General features: G+C 39.9%; 1 protein-coding gene across 9 annotated transcripts in view; it reads right to left on the bottom strand.

Moving 5' to 3' along the window:
- ralgapb (Ral GTPase activating protein non-catalytic subunit beta) overlaps positions 1-21,207 on the bottom strand; it is a 105,026-nt gene extending 83,819 nt beyond the window's left edge. For 3 of the 9 annotated variants that reach the window (XM_052031332.1, XM_052031335.1, XM_052031336.1), the window contains exons 1-8: positions 21,051-21,185; positions 13,639-13,862; positions 12,839-13,041; positions 9,325-9,488; positions 7,421-7,607; positions 4,739-4,870; positions 3,973-4,151; positions 2,740-2,784 (exon numbers count right to left, since the gene is read on the bottom strand). In XM_052031332.1, the coding sequence (XP_051887292.1) occupies positions 2,740-2,784; positions 3,973-4,151; positions 4,739-4,870; positions 7,421-7,607; positions 9,325-9,488; positions 12,839-13,041; positions 13,639-13,821 (1,093 nt within the window). In that variant the 5' untranslated portion in view covers positions 13,822-13,862; positions 21,051-21,185. The other 6 variants (XM_052031337.1, XM_052031341.1, XM_052031333.1 and 3 more) reach the window with 5 other exon arrangements.
- Between the last annotated feature and the right edge of the window lie 241 nt (positions 21,208-21,448).

Raw genomic sequence — 21,448 nt, 5'->3', positions numbered from 1 at the left:
CCCAACCCTTAATACTTTCCTTTTCACATGTTTCCTTTTCAGTAAATATGCATTTCTTTTGTCTCATGATTTTTGTCATTTCTACTGCTTGCATCCTCGGTTTTTAAACGTAGTTTTCGATGATATCCCCAATCTTTAATGACAATTCAAAGAGGGCACCTGTTACTTGTGTTCCATAGCCTGCTGGGATATTGCCTCTAGAAGAGGAGCAGGGAAAAACAAAAGAGAAACTAACAAACCGCAACTGATAGAAAACGCAAGGACTAATAATTCTGAAGGTATCTTTCCTTCACTAATACCAACTCCTACTGGGGCAAAGACTTCAGATTTAGTTTTCAAATTATGCTGCAAGTGGCATCGGCTGTGACCTGGTTTCTTAGTCAGCAAACTATTGAACTGTGAAATAAGAATCATCAGTATCAGAGCACAATAATTGATATTCATTTACACAAAAGGAGAATCAGAAAAATTAGGAAAAAGGGTTGAAACAAAAATCAGTATTTCCTCTATCGTCAACTTCTGTTGAAACATCTTAAAGATGCAGTATTCTTATAGATTGGCCCAGAAGTCTATTAAAATATATCTTGTCATTCTTTAGCTGACTATTAGACAGAAGTGAAGACTAATTGGAAAGTTGGAGATAAGAGTGCACTAGGTCAATTATGTAGACTGATAACTATCATTAGCAAATCACAATTCAGAACACGTAAAGCCCACAAACTGCAAATTCCAAGTGAGCTTTCTTCCCATCTAAAACTTTATAAAAATCTGTTGTACCACTCATCCTCTGATTCTATGTTCCAGAACACCAACTCTATTCCACACGTCCCCACCTACCTTAGTTCACCCTACTTATAGTTCACGTAACGTGCTGTGGATAAAAGGGTACCAGTAGATGTACTATACTTAGGTTTCCAGAAGGCATCGGATAAGGTGCCACCTCAAAAGGTTACTGTAGAAAATAAAAGATCACAGTGTATGAGCTAACATATCAGCATGGATGGAAGACTGACTAGCTACAGGAAACAAAAGGCATAAATGGGTCTTTTTCTCATTAGCAAAGTGCAGTGAATGGTGTACCATAGGGATTGGAACTGGGTTTTAATTTTTTACAATTTATGTAAATAACTTGGATGAAGGTGCAGTTGCTAAATTTGCAGATGCCACAAATACTGTACAGAATAAGAGTGGGCAGAAATCTGACATGTGTGGGTGAAAAGCATATTACCTAAAGAGTGAGAGGTTGCAGCATGCAGCTACTGCAGTTAGGAAAGCTAACAGAATATCAATGTGTATTGGTAGGGGAATTGAATACAACAGTAGATTATGCTCCAGATACAAGGGCATTGTTGAGAACAGATCTGCAGTACTGTGCCCAGTATTGGTCTTCTTATTTAAGGATGTTAGTTTACTGAGAGCCATTCAGAGAATGTTTACTGGATGAACATTCAGAATGGAAAGGTTGCCTTAAGAGGAATGTTTGGACGGGCTAAGCTGGCACCTTCTGGAGTTTAGAAGGGCAAGAGAAGACTGAATGAAACTCAAGATCCTGAGGGGTCTTGACAGGATGGATGAGGGTGCTTCCTCCTGGGAGAATCTAGAACTGGGAGTCATTGTTTAAACATATGGAGTCAGCCACTTAAGACAGATGACGCATTTTGTTTTCCTCTTAAAGGGTCTTTGGAATAGTTTTCCTCAAAGAATGGCAGAAACAGGAACTTAGAATATTTTAAAAGCAAAGGTTGATAGATATTTGATAAATGAGGGGGTGAAAGGTTACGATGAGTAGACAGGAATGCAAAGTCAAGGTTACAATCAGATCAGCCATGATCTCATCAAATGGCAGAGCAGGCTTGTGAGACCAATAGCCTACCTCTGATCCCATTCCACGTATGGTCATATGTTCTTTACGAATCTGTAGTATAGGTAGGGTAATATCAGAGTACACAGCCCAATTAGAAAATGTTTCAAATTACAGTAAGTACACATTTTCTTTTTACTGTGGCCCCCAAATGGGAAAAAAATTGAATCCTATGGCGAGACTAAATAATGGGTCCCACAAAGAGTCAGGTAATGTAAATACTTTGCATGCAGATGGGAACTGGAAATAAAACTAAAGATTTTCAATGTGGAAAACTGTGTTATATTAGAGATGGGCCTGAAATTTTGTTATTTTTAAAAGTAACTGAGTGGCCTTCACCCATAATTATCTTTATAGATTAAGAACAAGAGAAATGGACAAAAATAGGGAAATATTTAAGAGCTCTATTCTTGCACTGTTGTTGTTGGTTATTAGTAAAAACAAGTCAAACAGGATGCTGGAGTCAGTGCATGATATTTTCCACAGAAGGGACAGCAAGGGATCACAATGATTCAAAATTCTAAAACACCTGCAGACAAAGAAATGTTTGCACATGATTAATAAAGGCACTTTAAAGGACCCAAATATGGTAACAGTTAGGGTGCAATTTGTACTGATTTACATACTGGAAACCATTTACTCTAGTAATGCCCCTGCCAAGTTGTTCAATAAATAAAACAATTTCAAAATTGTCACTTATTGGGGGTGTCTGGCTTACATCTGCATGGCCATTATAGAACAGAATACTGCAGCTTTAAACATCCATTGCTAAACATATATCAGATTGGCAGGAAACAAGGAGTGCATTGGTAACCCTTATACCAGTTCAAATGTTACTGATCAATGGTGGAATCTAACAAATGCTCAACACTTTATACCATAAGGGGGTAACCTTTCCCGAATGATATTGATCCTTGCAATGCCTACGAAACAAGAAGAAGCATGGTGCTGTTTAAAAATATACAACTTGTCTTCAGTGAATGACGCTCACAAATTGGTTTAAGAGAGCACACATCACCACTTTCCCACAGCAACTTACCAATGCAAAACAGCCACTTCATGCAGTTTGCAAAGTGTGAAAAAGTGGCAAAAATGCCAAATATACTGACAAATATAAAATACAAATCACATCTACAAGTTAAAGAATTCAGAGATCCGCTAAAAGTTTTCCAAAGCGTAGAAGCAAATAAGAGAAGTTAATCTTAAGAAAGCGCACTGGATACAATTACAAACTCGCCATTGCTGGACATGATTAGAAACTTCTGTTTTGTATTCAAGATTAAATATGTACAACAAATTGAGTCCGGTAGTAATGAAAGACAATATTCAGAATGAACATAGGATGCGAGTAGATTTTCATTTGGCACAGATGCAGTATAAAGCAAGGCTACCTAATAGTTGCAGGATTACTAGTGACAAGATGGTAGCGTGGATAGTTTGAACATCCACCATGACGTGCATGCTCTGCAACAGGCAATGCATGGCAGGATTATTACATTTTCTATCCATTTCCCAGAAATCATTTGTTTAATTAAAATTGGCTATTTTGTTCGCTCTGATCCACTTTTCTACCAGCCTGTTGCCTCATTCAATAATTATCCTTAACTGATATTTTTATAGTACCCAAACTGTGCAATGTTTTATTTGCAAGTTCTTCTGTTTGGTCTTTGGATTCATTTTCACCACCTTAAGTAGGCAGGTTTGTGATCAGAATTTCAAAGCAGAACACCCTTTAAGCAAAGTCAGTAAAACTACAGCAGGCAGCTGTAGAGCCTCAAGTCTGCTCGATAGAATGATAAATTTTTGGAAATTATGGGAACGAAGAGATATGGGGGTGATTACAGGGACATGACACTGTTCCCATGCTCTAGGACTACGACTTCCATGCTTTGTCAACTAAGAAGCCAGATATACTGAATCACAATGAGGGGAGAAATTAAAGAGGAGAAAATATTCCTGCTCATTGTACATTCAGGCACAGATCAGTCGGTCATTGGAAAAGGATGTTTAACCCAATGTTTCACATGTGGAATGAAGAACATCTTTTAAATATACGGAAAACAATACTGAAATATGTTTTAAAGAAAAAAAAATTATAAACCGTTCATCACCTAGAAAGGCGTCCACCAGGCAGCTGATGCCACGCATGGCTCGAAAGAAGATTTGAGGCAGCTGCTTGAGACATGGATGCTGTATCATTTCCTGAGCCATCCCGCTAACATTCAGAAGCTGCTCCTGGAATTTTGGTGTGGTGCTTATTATGGCTGGATTACTCAAATCCACAGGATTGCTGAGGCAAAATAATAGGATTTAAAATACAATTTATTCAAAGCAAATATACAAGTATTTTCTTTATTGTATCCTTCAAATGAACATTATTCACACAGACTGAAACTACTTTGGCAATTTCTTATTTTTGCTACATTGGAATCTGTTAACAGTGAATGGGGTTAATAAGGCAAATTCATTTCTTCCAACTTGGGAGTCAGTTTAAAAATGCAGAAGATTGTTGCAGCATGGCGTGTCTGCCAAAACAAGCAGTTGAGGTACAAGCCTCTGCATCTTGTAAAGGAACAATCAAAACCTGTTTGAGACTGATAAAGGTAAAGAATTATGGCGAAAGAATGGTTGTTCTGAATTGCTTTAGGGAAAAGCCAACGCAGCCAATAGGCTGAAAGTCTGCCTTGGGAACCATAAACTAAATGACTTAAAAATAATCGCCACATTTTCTGCTGTGAATTTATTCAAAATAGATTTTCTGCACAGATACCAACTTAAGTTAGTAAAGCAAGTTAAATCTCTTCACATAGGTTTTATCAGCTTAAAAGGCAGGCTTTAGATGTTTTTAACTCTGAAATGCACACAAACCATTCTTACCTAAGCATGTGCAAAATGCGGAACCAAGTCTGAGCAACACAGTCGTTGTCCATTTCTGCTGGAATCAGGTTTGCATCTTCATCTGGAACTTTGAATGGAGGGAAGGAAGGACCGTAGGTAAACCGCAGGAGCCTATCAAAGGAAAACAGAATTTTGATGCAATGCAAGAAAGGCTTCTGTTCTATACCAAAACTAGTGACTGCATATCTCCACTCTACCTACACTATATTACTGAGTCTGAAACCAGACGCAGAGATCTAAAGAGAGAGGGGAGAAACTTAAAGGAGATCTGATGGGCAAGTTTTTCCACATAGAGGATGGTGGTTGTATGTAAAGAGCTGCCAGAGGAAGTGATACAGGCAGATACAATAACAATGCTTAAAAGGCATTTAGAGAGATACTTGGATAGGAAAGAAGGATACGGGCCTAATGTGGGCAAATGGGATTAGCACAGATAGCCATCACAGTCAGCATGGACAAGGTGGGCTGAAAAGACAAAGCAGGAAAAAGAAACATTTTCAGGTTTTCTTTAATTTCCCTGCACAAGGTTGCCCATTTGTCTTTCTCCCTTGCAGCATGTGCCCGCTTGCTTCTCCTGAGGAAGAAAGTCTTCCTTTCAACCTCCCTCCGTCCCCTCTCCGGACAAGAAACCGTGACAGTAAAGGAAGGAAACCTGGAATGAAATCATGGAGAACGCTCACACAAAGACTGTATGGGCAGGCATGGTAGTGTAGCAGTTAGCGTAACGCTTTACAGCGCCAGTGACCCAGGTTCAAATCTGGCCACTGTCCGTAAGGAGCTCGTACGTTCTCCCCATGTCTGCATGGGTTTCCTCCGGGTGCTCCGGTTTCCTCCCACATTCCAAAGATGTGTGGGTTAGGAAGTTGTGGGCATGCTATGTTGGCGCCGGAAACGTGGCGACACTTGCGGGCTGCCCCCAGGACGCTTGTGGGCTGCCCCCAGAACACTATGTAAAAAGATGTATTTCACTGTGCGTTTTGATGTACATGTGACTAATAAAGATCTTATCTCATCTTCTCTGGTGTGTAATCTATTACTATAAATATTATCAAATGATTGGCTTTTAATCATTTCAATTCAATGCATACCCTTGATGCACTTAGGTCAAATAAAAGAACTGTTTGATGTTGTAGATTAACATGCGGTTTTCATGCTTTGAAATTCAAACCTGCATCTAAATGACAGGTATCTCCACTCTGTTTCCTATAAAGACCCAAATGCAATATTGTCGAAATAGTCCTAGTTCAGGACTTTGGATTGGTTTGTTGGCCATACCTCAGAGATAGCACTTTCACCTGAGTTACAAGACCATAGGCTCATGTTTCACCCCGAGTCTGCACAAAATCAAGGTTGACATTAAGTGCACAGGAGCACATTCAGCATTATGTTCAACAATGCAGCAAATTGATTTTGAAGTTTATGCCATTAATCTACAGACAAAGATATCTGCAGACAGTAGAGGTAAATGCACAGATTACTACTCAACAGCTTGTCTCCAGTTAGGCAACATTACTTGAGCAATATTTTAGTCCAGTAATGTTGGGAAACATTACCCCAGGGAGTACTGCACTCTTTGAAGGGTCAAGTTTTAGATGAGATGTACTCACCAGGCATTATTTGGAGAATGGAAAGGCAATTCTCAGAGTCTGTCAACATCAATCCCTCAACCAACATTATGAAAACAAAGAGGAACAGAATATCTATTTATCTCACTGCAGGTCTTTTTAAAGATGAAGCATCTATATGAAACGCACAACCAGTGTAGAGCACGTTCAGACATCTGGCTATGAAAGTTATTATTATAAATCCAAGCCTTTCACTTTACCTTAATGGGACCAGGTAATGCAAGATATTTTTGCACTTACATCACTAATTTTGAAAATCTTATGTATCTGAAATGAAAATCACATTTGACAAATTTGTTAGAGTTCTTTGAGAATATAACAAGCAGAGTCGATAGAGGGGAGCTCCAAGTGTAGTATTTGTATTTCCAGAAGGCATTCAGTAAGGTGCCATGTAAAAGGTTGGTGCATAACGCAAGAGCTCACAGTATTTGGGGGGAGAGTGTTAACATGGATTGAAGCCTATCCATCACATAGAAGACAAAGTAAGTGGGCCTTTTGCAGACAGGAAAGGGGAGTGCCCCAAGGATCAGTTCTTGACTTGCAATTCTTTACTACCTATATTAATGAATTTGAGGTGAGGGTAGAGTGCAAGGCATCCAAATTTGCTAATGGCATGAAAATAGTTGGGAAGGTGTGTTGCAATGAGGATATGCACCCTGCAGCAGAATATGGATAGGTAATCCGAGTGGGCAAAAATTTCCCAAATGGAGTTTAATGTGGGGAGGTGTGAAGTCATGAACCTCGGTAGGAAAAATAGGCTGGGTATTATCTGAAGATAAGATATCTTTATTAGTCACAAGTGCATCGAAACATAGAGTGAAAAGGCTATGTGGAAGTGGCACAGAAGAGGAGTTGAGGCTTGGGTTAGATCAGCCACGATTGTGTTGAATGGCGGGGCAGGTGGCTGGCTTCTGGTCCTATCTTGTTATGTTCTTAAGGACTCAGCCTTCCAAAAGGTTCTTTATAATCCATTATGTCCAGCAAGACTGAGACAAATTGAACTTATTATTGCTACTGTAAAATCAATGAGACTAACCTAGATGTCAGTGCACAGATGACCTTACTCCACTGTTCTACCACAGCTGGGTGGTGTCTCCAGTTGGCCAACATTTCTCGAGCTGTCTTCCAGTAGGGCGGTGTTGGGAAGCATCGTGTACAAGCCAAGAACCAGACTTCGAAGAGTACACCAATTAACTTATCAGCGAGATTTTCTGCCAGACCTCCTAAAGAGAAGCAAATCAGCAAATTTTGAAAACCACAGTATTTTTCTCTTCTCGTTTGCATACTTGAAAGACAAATTTTCAAGGAAAGAGCAAGCAAGACTAACTGGAGAGTTTCTAAGTTGGCAAAGGTATGATTGGCTTAATATCCCCACCTGTTCTCTTAAGATATTAATGACTACAAAATGTAGAAAAAACTTTCAATTATAGAACGTGCAACACGCATTGGCTTTGTAGTAACATCTAATACTAAAACATTCAGTCGGTTTCAACATCAAATGTAAAATTAAAGTTTCCCAATGGTTGCATTTCCCATCTCAAGCACTACGAGGTCAGTGAAACAAAACTTTAGAAAGGCTTGCATTCAACAGCTGATCTGAGAAGATCAATTAGTGCTCAGCCCGATACATCAGATTTTCTTTGGCAAGGAAGGTGTTATTAAAACAATGGTGTCATTTCTATCTAAATTTTATCCCCAAACCCCACAAAGAGAGAATGGAGGGACAATTTTGATATACAGAACAATGACAACATTGGACCAGAAGTAGGCCATTCAGTCTGTTGCAATCCACTCAGATAATAGTTGACCTGAACTCAGATTAATTTATCTACCTTTGCCCCATATCCCTTGAACATGGGCAACAGTTGGATTTCACACTGTAGCTAAATGTTAAAAATATAGCCTGCCAACAAGAGATATTGTGGCTCAAGGCCACAACTTTGGTATGCCCTAGGAGATAGGAATCAAGTTCAAGTTTATTGTCACAGGCATATGTACATAGGGTATAAATGCCATAAAAATTAGCTTTTTGCAGCAACAGCACAGTACATTACGAACATGACAAACACAATAATGGAAGCTTTAAACTAAGTAATATTGTAGTACTGTTGTGGGTAAATCAATTTAAATGAACATCTATGTAACTTTACAGCAATGTAATACTGTATAGAGTAAAAGGCTTACTTTTAGGATTAATCAATACAGGATAAAGAAAAAAAGTACTTCAGGTTGTTTAAAAAATTATAAAATATTAACCTACTGAATATTACGTTACTCAATTTCACATCCTTGCATCCTGTTTGACTGAGCCAAGGTTCCAAGCCCACATCCGCTCCATCAACGACTCACTTCCAACACTTTTCTACATTGCCTATTTGCTGCCAGTTCCCTCATCTGTCTTTGTTATGCACAGACACAACTATTCAATGCACTCCTGCCCAGCTTCCCAACTTCCTTTTTTCAATCCAAGCTCATACAAAACACTCTGCCCACAGTCACACTTCTACCACCCCATTTACCAATTACACCAGATATAAAGACTTCAGGTGGAATAATGCCTCAACTGAAAAATCCCATGATTCCAAACCTGTCTTAGCCTCACCCTCCTATCTCAATAACAGCCTACAGCACAACCTTTCAAGATCTGTGCACCTCCACTTTGCTTTTTTTCTGGATTTCCAACCAATCCATTGTGTGCGCCCATGTATTCAACTGCCTGGGTCCCAAGCCATGAAATGCACTCCCTAAATTTCTCTTTTCTCCTTTGATGCTCCTTAAAAAAATTTACTAAGTTTTGATTAGTTATCCCACTGTGGCTCAGGGTAAAATTTAGCTTGGTGAACTGCCTCTACGATGTGCCATGTGACATTCTTATGTTTAAAAGGTGAGTGTAAATACATGCTGATGTATGGCGCTGTTGTGTTTGATTTTTGTACTAACCTGAAACTGTTGGAGCTGCCAAAAGGGTATCATTAATTTGCAGCAGGAAGAGCAATAGTACTTCCCAGGTTTCCCTCGACATGTTAGCAGACTCATGAGCCAATTTCTGAACAGCTGCAAGAACCCGCAGACACAATGTGATTTGGTTGTGAGCGTACTCTGTTCTGAAAGCAAAAGGAGATTTTCTTAAAAACATACATGGTAAATAAATAACAATGTTTGCAGGAAGTGTATGCAGCTGTAGCTCCTCTCATACTGCATGGATCAGTTGGACTCACTGAGGAGCAGACAGCAGGCAGAAAGTGTTACAGATCAGAGTTTCAGGGAGGTAGTCACACCAAAGATTCAGTCAGATTAGTAGGTGGCTAGTCCCCTGATACACTGCTCTGGATATGTTTTGGGGTGTGGGGAGGGGTGATGGAGAAGGCTTCTCAGGGGATAGAAGCAGCAGCCAAGTCAGTGGCACTACAACTGGCTCTGATGTAAAGCGGCTAAGGATGAAGTCTAGATAGGCAACTGTGATAGGGAACTCAATAGGGAAACAGACAGGTGCTTATGTGACCATGAGTGAGATTCCAGGATGGCATGTTGCCTCCTTGGTGGCTGGGTCAAGGATGTTTCATAAAGGGTGCAAAACATTCTGAAAAGGAAGGGTGATTGGCCAGAGGTTACAAGTCCATGTAGGTACTAACAACGTAGGTAAGAGAGGCAGGGTCATGCAAAAAGAATTTGAGTTAGGTGGAAAGCTGAAAAGCAGGAACTCTTACTTTTTTAAAATCACAGGATTACTCCATGTGCCACAGGCTAGTGAGTATAGGAAAAGGAAGATAGGACAAACAAATGCATGGTTAAGGGGCTGGTGTAGAGGGGAGGGCTTCACATATTGGGATCCCTTTCAGGCCAGGGATGACCTGTGCAAGGAGGACAGGTAGCACCTAAACTGAAGGGGAGTGTAGGGTAATATTCTGGAACATGTCTGTGTTAGGAAGGAGGAAGTGTTAGAGATATTGGCACACATTAAGGTGGGTAAATCCCCAGGGCCTGATGGGATGATGAGGGAGGAGATTGTGGGGCTCTAACAGGTTTTTGCATCTTCATTAGTCACCAGAAGACTGGAGGATAGCTGTTGTTCCCTTTTTCAAAAAGAGCAGTAGGGATAAGCCAGGAAACTATAGGCCAGTAAGCCTGACATCAATAATAGGGAAGTTACTGAAAAAAATTCTAAAGGACAGGATTTATGTTCACTTGGAAAGTCAGGGACTGATTAGAAGGAGTCAACATGGTTTTGTGCAGGGAAGATTCTCTCTCACAGAATTGATTCAGTTTCTTTTTGAGGAGGTAACCAAGAAAAATTGATGAAGGCACTGCTTTAGAACTGGTTTAGATGGATTTTTGCAAGGCTTTTGATGAAGCCCCACACAGCAGGCTGTTTTAAAAGGTTAGGGCACTTGGCATCCAAGGTGTTGGCAAACTAGATCCAACATTGACTTGGTGATAGGAGGTAGTGGTCGAAGGGATTTGCTGACTGGAAGTCTGTAATTGGTGGTGTACTGCAGGAGGCGGTGCTTGTCAAAACTTTGTTGAGAATATAGGTAGACTGATTAGTAAGTTTGCTGATAACACAGTAATTGGTGGAGTAGTCAACAGCAAAGAAGGTTGTGAAAGAATACAGTGGCACATAGATCAGTTGGAAAGTTGCAAGGAGCAGTGGCAGATGGAATTTAATTCAGACAAGTGTGATGAAATGCATTTTGGGACTTCAAATACTATCAGGACATACAGTGTATGGCAGGGTCTTCAGGTGTGCTGATGTATAGAGGGAGTTGGGATGCAACTTCATAGCTCCCCAAAAATGGCAACACAGGTGGATAGGGTAATGAAGAAGGCATTCAGCATGCTTGTCTTCATAGGCTGACGCATTGAGCATAAGAGTTGGGATGTCATGTTGTAGTTGTAGAAAGCATTGGTCATGATGCACTTGGAGTATAGTGTACAGTTCTAGTCACCACACTACAGGAGGGATGTGGTAGCATTAGAGAGAATGCAGAAAAGTATCATTGGGATGTTGCCTGGAATGGAGGGCTTTACTTCTAAGGAGAGTTTGGATAGGCTGGGTTTATTCTCACTGGAAAGTAGTAGGCAGAAGAGTGACCTTATCGAGGTTTATAAAATTATGAGGGCACAGATAATATAGTCAGAGCTTTTTCCCTTTAGGATGAGGGAGTCTAAAACTAGATGGCACAGATTTAAGGTGAGAGGGGAGAAATGTAAAGGAGACCTGAGGGGCAAGTTGTTTCACATAGAGGGTGATGGTTATCTGGGACAAGCTGCCAGAGGTGGTAGTGGAGGTAGGTACAATCACTTTTAAAAGGCATTTAGGTAGGTACTAGGATAGGAAAGGAGTAGAGGGATATGGGCCTAATGCAGGCAAATGGAATTAGTGAAGATAGTGTGGACATGGTGGGCTGAAGGGCCCATTTCTGTGCTGTACAATTTTATGACTGTGTAACAACATGAGATGAAGTAGTGCAACATTTTATTTCCAGTTAGTGTGGCTTCAGTCATTGATGATTTTTTTTTAAAGAAAAAGAAATTATTTCTCTTTTTCACTGATTCAGATTATTTGTTCCATTATCTCTTTCCCTATAAGGTGTTTGTCTAACAATTAAGCTCTTCATTTGTCTGCCTGGAAACCCATGATAGGTTATTATGGATGCAATGCCACCAAACCAAACTTTCTAAATGTTGTTGTAACAATAAAATATAAACAGATAAATGAAATAAGAATGGGAATTTTGATTCAAGTACACGGACATGCAAGAGAATAGTCAGCCTATCCCTTTGGTTCATCTTAAATTTTTAGATTTCAGAATATTTACTCTGGTCCTGACTCACCTACTCCAACATAACCTTCCATAAACTATTCTTTACTTTTATTGAACACTTTGTAGAGTCTGTATTCACAGTGTTAGGAATCAGTCAAACTGCACTACATCCAGAGAATAGAAAACTCAACTTTGGCAGAAATATAAAGTGATGATAGTAAAATAGTAACATTTTCTTCTTTTAGGAAGTCTAAGAAAAGTAAAACTGAGAGGGGTATGAAACCTTAACAAAAAAGTGCTAACCAGCCTAATCTTATTTCCTAGCTTTTGATCTATGGAATTAGTCTGCATTAGTTTGAAAAAAAGATGAAAATTTAAAATCTCCATGAGTTTTTCTACATCCAACACTTGGTTCTAGACTCTTTCACAATATTCTATCTTCCCTTCTCTAATTCTCCTGACAATTACCTTGAAATGATATCTCCAATTCTTGATCCCAATGTTTCAGAAAACAGGTCCTTCCCACCCACTCTATAATTTCACATCTCAATTAAACATCCCCTCAGTCTCCTGTTTCAGATAAAACTACATCAGCTGAACTAAACACTTGTTTAGATACAGTTCATTATACATACTCAATAAACCACATGGTCTTTCAAACGAAGTCACAAAGAGATCCATGCATTTACCTAGGAACAAACAGATTCTGTAGATGTTTGAGAATAGTCTGAACATATAAATTTGGTTCTTTGATAATGGGCTGAGGGATAGAGTCACGGCGAGACACCAAAGCCATTATCCAATCGGTGTAAACATCCACGCATAGTTTCACTGTTTCCCCATCCAGAGGCAGAGTCAGTCCATAACATAGCACCTCCATGGTCCATTTTACCTGCACAGGAGATAAATCACATCACTATCTCCATTTATAAAATACTGCCCCAAGTGACCAATAGCTCTTTTCAGAGGGGGCAAGCATAGCCACTCCTGTCAACTATTTCAATCAGGCACTTTGATGCCACCTTTCCAGTTGCGATCTGAAACATGCCCTCAGCGAAATATGCCCCCAGAGAAACAGAGTTACTGGTGACTAGAACCAACACTCATACTTGGATCTATTAGACTTTGATAACCACTCTTGTAGGATTTAAAGAATTGAAAATGTTAAACTGAGTTATTAAAGTTGCTTGGAATCTTCAAAATGATAGGGTAGGGAATCGAACCAGTAGTTGAAAAGGAAAGCTGTAGGTTTTCTGGAAAAAGCAGTGAACTAAAGGAAATGTTCTTTCAAAAAGCTGGCACAGGGACAAAGGGCTGAAAGACCTCCTCTATATAATCTACATACAAAATAATATGGAATACAACAAATAATCTGACATCTTTTCCCTCAATAACAAGATTTTGCTTATTTTCTAATATAAACTGTTGAATTTTAAAACAAAATATTTAACATATTTTAATATTCAAGTACAACAGTTTTCAAACTTGCCTCTTTGTCAGTTTTTAGAATGCTTTCATTGTTGCTTGCAGAACTGTTGAGCCCCTGTCCCAGAGGACGTACTACAGCATGGGCCACATCTTTGCCAACGTTATTGGGATAGCTATGCAGAACGCTCATGTGACCTTTGTCACTCTGAATGACGAGCTGCAGAGACCGCCACTCTGAATACATGGTGCACCAGTACCATAAAACCCACTCACTTCAACATCTGTCTGAAAGAAATGAGAATGCACATAATCAAAACATGACTTCAGGTTATAAAGAATCAATTGAAACTCCATGATTTTATCCTGGCACCAACACCAGATTAATGGTTATAACGTGGAAGGAGGGCATTTGGCCCTTTGAATCCGTACCAGTGCTATACAAGATCAATCTAGCTATTCCCGCACCCCTGCCATCTTGCTATAGCTCTGCAAATTCTCTCATTTCAAATATACATCCATTTTAAACCATACAACTGTATCTGCTGCCACTACAATTTCCAACAACCCAGATCCTCCACTTTCTTGTGTCACTTTTGGTTCTTTGACCAGCAACCTGCATTCTATGTCCCTTCATCCTCAACTCCTCTGCCACCAGGAACGGTTTATCACTATCTACTGTCTATATCCTTCACAATTTAGAATACCTCCACCAGATCTCTTACAACCACTTTAGAGAATAATCCAAGCTTCTCTAATTTATCCACATTACTGAAGTCCCTCAGCCTGATTTGATTTGATAAACTTTTCTGCACCCTCCCAAAAGCCTTCACATCTTTCCCAAAGTGTGGTGCCAGAACTGGACACAAAACTCCAATTGTGGCTGAATTAGTGTTTTGCAAACGTTCATCAGGACTTCTTTGCTCTTGTACTCTACACTTCTGTTTACAAAGCTCAGGATCTCATATTAACCACTCTCCCACTTTCAACAAACTTCTGTACAAGACACCCAGATCCCTCTGCATTTCAGAGCTCTAATCTTTCACCATTCAAAACAAGCTGCTTCTTTATCATTTTTTTTCCTCCTGAAGTGTACAAATTCCCATCTTTTCACATTATACTTCATTTGCCAGACCTTTGCCAACTCATTTAACCTATCCAAACATCTTTGTAACTTCATTATGTCCTCTTCACAACTTCCTTTCCTACCCATCTTCGTCACCAGCAAATAAAGCAACTATACTGTACCTTCCATGCACTCTTAAATCATTTATAAAATAAAAAGTTGAGGCCACAGCACTAATCCCTGTGACACACACCATTGACAACATCTTGCTACCCCGAAAATGATCTACTTACTTAAAATTAAACAAACAATAGATGGCAGAAATCTGAAATAAAAACAGAACATGCTGGAAACACTTAGGCTTGCTCTCAGTTTCCTTTTAGCTAGGTAATCTTTGATCCACAGTACCATGTTCGCTCCCACTCCATAAGCTTTCACATTTTGTAATAACCATTTATGTGGCACCTTATCAAATGGCCTTTGGAAATACAGATATGGTAATCTACCAATTCTTCTTCAAAGAGCTCCAATAACATTGGTCAAATATGATTTCCCTTTCACAAACCATGGTAACTCTGCCTTAGAGTCATAGAATTATACAGCACGGAAACAGGTCCTTTGGCCTAACTCACCCACACCAACCAAGATGTCTACCCAAGCTAGTCCGATTTGCCCAAGTGTGGCCCATATCCCTCTAAACCTCTTCTATCCATTTACCCATCTAAATGCCTTTTAAACATTGTAATTGTATCCTCCTTTACAATTTTTTCACCCTCTGTGTGAAAAAGTTTTCCGTCAGGTCCCGGCACAGTAGTGTAGCAGTTAGCATAACACTATTAAGGTTCAATTCCCGTCACTGTCTGTAAGGGGTTTGCATGTCCTCTCTGTGTCTGTGTGGGTTTCCTCCGGGTGCTCCAGTTTCCTCCCACATTCCAAAGATGTACAGGTTAGGAGTCATGGGCATGCTATGTTGGTGCCCCAGCACATTCTCAGTAACGCAAAAAGATGCATTTCACTGTGTTTCGATGTACATATGACTAATAAATAAAATAGCTTAAATCTTTCTCCTCTCACTTTAAATCTACATCCTCTAGTTTAAACTCACCTACCTTGGATAAAGGACTGTGACCATCCACCTTACTGTATCTATGCCTCTCATGATCTTGTATACTTCTACAAGGTCACCCCTCAGCCTCCTTCGCTCCAGGAAAAAAACTTCCCAGTCTATCCAATCTCTCCTTATAACTCAAGTCCTCCAGTCCTGGTAATGTCCTCATGGATCTTTTCTGCACACTTTCCTATAGCTGGGTGACCAGAATTGTGCACAATACCAAGTGTGGTCTCACCAACGACTTGTACAGTTGCAATCCAACGTTTTAACTCCTGTACTCAAATGCGTGCCAAATGCCTTCTTCACCACCCTGTCTACCTGTATCGCCACTTTCAGGAAATTATGTATCTGTACCCCTAGATCTCTTGGTTCTTGCTATAATACCATTAATATATTTATCTGGCATAGAGAGAAAGTTAGGAGATAAACTAACTGGCTGGTAGTTTCCTGCTTTCTATCTCCCTCCCTTTTGAATAAAGGAGTTACATTTACTATTTCCCAATCCCCAACTCCAAGGAATTTGAAAGATGGACAGAAGACTTTGGCTGGTGATAAACCCTTGCTTGTCATCGGTCTACACTGGAATTGTGTCTGTTGATTAAGATCAGAGCTGTCATGCCATCATGAAGTAGATGCAAGATGGAGACTAATTTCTGAGGGCAGTCTAATATGCAAGGAGAATCCATAATCCCTCTTGACTGGCATAGTCAGAGACCTTCACAAGATCAGAAAAGACAATGTATACTAGTTGTTGTTGTCCCCTGAGTTGTTACATATTGATGATCATATCTATCGTGTCTCTGGATGGGTTGAATTTATGCTGTGATGGAAGGAACAGTTCTTTGGCCACTGGGAGGAGGCAATTGAGAAGGATACACTGCAGCAGAGACAGGGAGACCTCTCTGGTAGTTACTATAATTGAATTATGGCAAGTCAAGGTCCCCTGGCATCCTCGCTCCCATGTCCGGGAAGAAGAGTATGTGAGTGTGTGTTTGAAGTTCATCCCCACTATATTACAGCACCAGCCATCAGGGTTCGATTCTCGTCGCTGTCTGTAAGGAGTTTGTACGTTCTCCCATGTCTGTGTGGGTTTCCGCCCACATTGCAAAGATGTACGGGTAGGTTAATTTGGGTTTAAAATGGGCGGCGTGGACTTGTTGGGCCAGAAGGGCCCGTTATCACGCTGTAAATAAAAAAATTTGGATATTACAGCCACTAAAGTTCTAATGGTCCTTTGAGGCAAATTTATCAGGTCATTGGAAATCTATTGTAACAGCAATCAATTCATAAGACTATTCTTATATACTGCTGAATGTCACATGGGAATTTTAATTGTTTACTTATAAAATAAGATATTTTTATTAGTCACATATACATCGAAACACATGGTGAAACGCATCTTTTGTGTAGTGTTCTGGGGCAGCCCGCAAGTGTCCTAACCCGTACATCTTTGGAATGTGGGAAGAAACCAGAGCACCCGAAGGAAACCCACACAGACACGGAGAACGTACAAACTCCTTACAGACAGTGGCCGGAATTGCACCTGGGTCACTAGCACTGTAATAGCGTTACACTAACTGCTAAACTACCATGCCTATCCCAATATCTTTGAAGGGTTCCTTTGTCACTTTTTCTGCAGTTTAAGTACATTAAGAAGGGATACTTGTTTATACTGGTGGGAATGGACTGCATGAAAACAAACCAAAGCATGAAAGGGGAACTAAAAATGACTGAGCTACAGTTCCAAAAGCTTATTACAGAAACTCAGCCTACACAAGCATGCAGCAATAGAATGATAAATTCCTGACATTAACTAAAGGAAAAATATTGCCGAATAACTACAAAATAAATACAATTTCATATTGGTTGTTTTGGGAACAATTTAAACAAAGCTACCAGTGAATAAAATTAATTCTTTCACAATTTTATATATGTGATGGGTTTCATTTTTAATATGCTTAAAATTATCACCTGTGATAGTTATTCCACATGGCTTGTAGTCTAGTGACCTGGTTATTAATTCAGAGATTTCAAATTCAGATCCACTCATAGCACTTCGAGAATGCAAATTCTATTTTAAAATATATTATCAGTAAAACTAACATTGAAACTGTGGGATTGTTGTTGTAAATTAAGTTCATTCACTATCATTTAAAAAGTAATCCTTATCTGAACTGGTCTAAATATCAGGGTTGTTTGTCCTACGGGATGAGATTGAGAAGAGGGAAATGTTTCGCTGAATTAAAGCAATATCATGGGTAGATGGTAGAGCTATTTCCTTAGGCTGAAGAGTTTAGAAAGGAGGTAGTTCAGGAAAAGGACTTAGAGGAGGAGAAATATCTTTCCTTTTGTAATTGCCACTCCAGGGGGCCACAAATGCTCAGTCACTGTGGTGATACAAGATTAATGCAGACAAAATTTTAGGCACTAAACAAAAATCAAGAGATTATGGGAATATGCAGAAGTGAAGTATATATTCAGTCACAATCTTATTAAATCGTGGAAGAGCCTCTAAGGTACTGTGAATCTCAAGAAGGTAGTTGAATCTCAACTACCTTTTGAAATGACTTAGTGAGTCATTTTAGTAATTAGCGATGGCCACCTACCAAGAATTAATAAAATTAAAAGTTCTTCCTTGACACCAATACTATATTTAAAAATTGTACAGCTCATTCTACTTCGTCCGACAAAATGGGAAAGACCAAAATCCGTAACTGTACAATCCTTGTTTTGCATGTTCATCATTAGGAACTTGAATTTACATTGTCTCTCTCACATCCTTGAGGATCTCTCAAAGTGCTTCATAGACAATAAGTTACTTTTGAAGTGCCATCTCTCTTTTTATATTCACACAACAACACAGCAAGGCAAAATATCCTAAGGTGCTCAATAGGTCAAAGTTCAGATGAAATTTAACATCAAGCCATAGAAAGTTATTCCAATCCAAGGCAGGGAGGCACATTGGATTTAAAAATTGGCTCAGTGGTAAGAAGTAAAGGGTAATATTTGACAGATATTTCTGTGACTACAAAATTGTTTAGTGTGAGGTTTCAGAGATCTCAGTACATGCTGGCACAGGGCGGCACAGTAGCGTAGCGGTTAGCGCGAGGCTATTACAGCGCCAGCAATCGGGGTTCGATTCCTGTCACTGTCTGTAAGGAGTTTGTACGTTCTCCGGTGTCTGCGTGGTTTCCTCTGGGTGCTCCGGTTTCCTCCCACATTCTGAAGAGGTACCTAATATACATTTACAATTTAGATTTAAATGTAGGGGACATGATATACAAATTCTTAATGATACAAAAATTAGTTGTGTGTCTACCAGAGAGAAAGAAAACTTTAGACTACAGGCGGGTAGCAATGTTCTGGTCAATTGGCAGAGAAGTGGCATATCATTTTCAATCTGTATAGATAAGATACTCATGTGAGGAGGAATAAGGAGGCCTTTGAAAGTTGGGCTCAGGTCTGTAAAGGTAGCAAGGAAGGTAGACAGGTGGTTGAAAACGCTTTCTTTTATTAGCCATGGTATAGAATACAAGAGCAGGAAAGGTTTTTAAAACAACTAATGAGTTAGGTTACAACCTAAAGAACAGAGTACCAATACTAGTCACAATATTATAGGAAAGATGTAAATGCATTGTAGAAGGTGCATAGAGGATTCAAATGGATGCTTTCAGGAGAGAAAACATTTTTAGATACGAGGAAAAATCGGATAGGTTGGAGAGGAGGCTGAGGGGAAATTTAACTGAGGTAAAAGAAATCACAAGGGGCCTTAGTGGAGTAAACAGGAAGGACCTGTTTCCCTTAGTACACAGGTCAAATACCACAGGGCATAGGTTTAATATAATTGGTTCAAGGGAGGTGCCTGAAATTAATGTTCTCCACCCTGAATTTAACAATCTCTGTTTCTTACTTCAGCGTTAGACACAAATGAATTGTGAAATAAGGGAATTAACAATAACTAGGAATGCAACACCGTTTCCATTTCATGCTGGGATCAGGGTCATCATTACTGTGGAAGTGTCAAAAGAATGACACGTTGGACAGCATCAGCTCAGTTTCTGGACAATATGGGTTATATACAGTGTCAACCTTCCCTTTATGCTTTTCCCTTTATTATCCACCTGTGGCCACAAGAATTCTGTGATTAGTATAGGTGATCAGAAACCTGGTCAGAGAGGAAGGTTTTAAGGAGTGGCATAAAAGGGTAAAGGCATAAGTTCTGAGTCCTGTTAAACTTCACCGGAAGCAGCCTTCTAGTCACATTAACATCTCATCCAGATGATAGTACCTTTGACGTTGCAGTAGTATCCCTTCAGAAGTGCACTGGGGTGTCAGCTCAATTGGGACTGCCTAATCCTAGAGTAGGACTTGAACTAAACTACAGGAGTGAACTAAATCAAGCACTAAATATTCATGGCACATGGAACTCAGCAATGGAGGTCACTTACAGCAATAATTTAAGGCAAGATTCCAGGACAACTCATCTTTTGTTTTTGCCTTTATGTTAACAGGTTTCACATCACTCACCAAGAGATTTCTAATCCCCAAATTATTTCAAACATTGTATTATGTATTTCCAATATAAAGTATGACAATCAACTAATTAGTCCTCCAATGCACACTAAATTTAAAGTTTTTTTTAAATACAGAAGTCAATCTCTTGTTTTGCAGTAAACCATGATCATTACTCTGCATTCAATAAGCAAAAAATTATCTTCTTTAATAATGAACACCCTGTACCTTTCAAAGTATATGCAACATAAAATGCCAACAGAAACAACAAAGTGGCTGTAAACAACATGAAGGCGGAAGGGTTGGTCCTAACCCCCTTATCAACTAACTTCAGTCTCACCACTTGTTTGACTTTAATTTTATAAGTTACCAGACAATTACATCCCCTCACAAATCCAGTTCTGATTACAGCCGGAGCTTAAAGATTCCAGAGCGAATTGTCTAGTATTTCGCTTTCGAAAAACAATTACATCAAGCTGAAAACTCAAAGCATTCTGTAAAACACAAAGGAAGCTTGGTAGTTTAACAACAGCTCATATTCACGTATCATCCTTCGTTTTTATAGTCTTGTTTGTGTTTTAATTCCTACACCTGATTCGGATAAGTTACTGGAAGAAGGCTTGGAAAGCGGCAAGGAGGTGACTGGAGCAGCCCCAGGCTTTACCTGTATCACAGGCCGCGATGCTCAAAGGGACGGCAAGGAGTGAGAGGCCGCCAACTTACGATGCCATTCGGAGCGAAGCGAGTGACAAGGAACAGTGCACGCCATCAAACGGGACTTTATTACCTGTGCGGCTACAGAGAGCTGACATGTCCCGGGCGCAATTCGCCCGCCCCGCCGCTCCTTTCGTTCCGTTACCATAGAAGACAAACCACCAGTCAGAAACGAGCCTGAGCCGTGGCCGAGGAAGGCCGCTTTTTGCCGAACGGCATCGGAAACACCCGAATGCCGCGGCCAGGACGCTACGTCAGCTCAACGGCCTCGGCGCACGTTATGGGCCGCCATTTTGTTGGCAGGTGAAAGGAAAGAAGCGGGAAGCGCGATGGTGAGGAGTTCGGAGGTAGGATCATGGTTCTCATCAGCTTCACTGTAATATTTTGTCCGTTGGCAATAGGTGTACCGAGAAGTTTGCATTAGAAAATTGATTTCATTTCTTTTGTGTTCAGTCTGGCCACCAATGTTTG

The sequence above is a fragment of the Pristis pectinata genome, chromosome 16, assembly GCF_009764475.1.
Source record: "Pristis pectinata isolate sPriPec2 chromosome 16, sPriPec2.1.pri, whole genome shotgun sequence".
In the NCBI taxonomy this organism is placed as follows: Eukaryota; Metazoa; Chordata; class Chondrichthyes; order Rhinopristiformes; family Pristidae; genus Pristis; species Pristis pectinata.
This window is presented reverse-complemented; position numbering and strand designations above follow the sequence as displayed.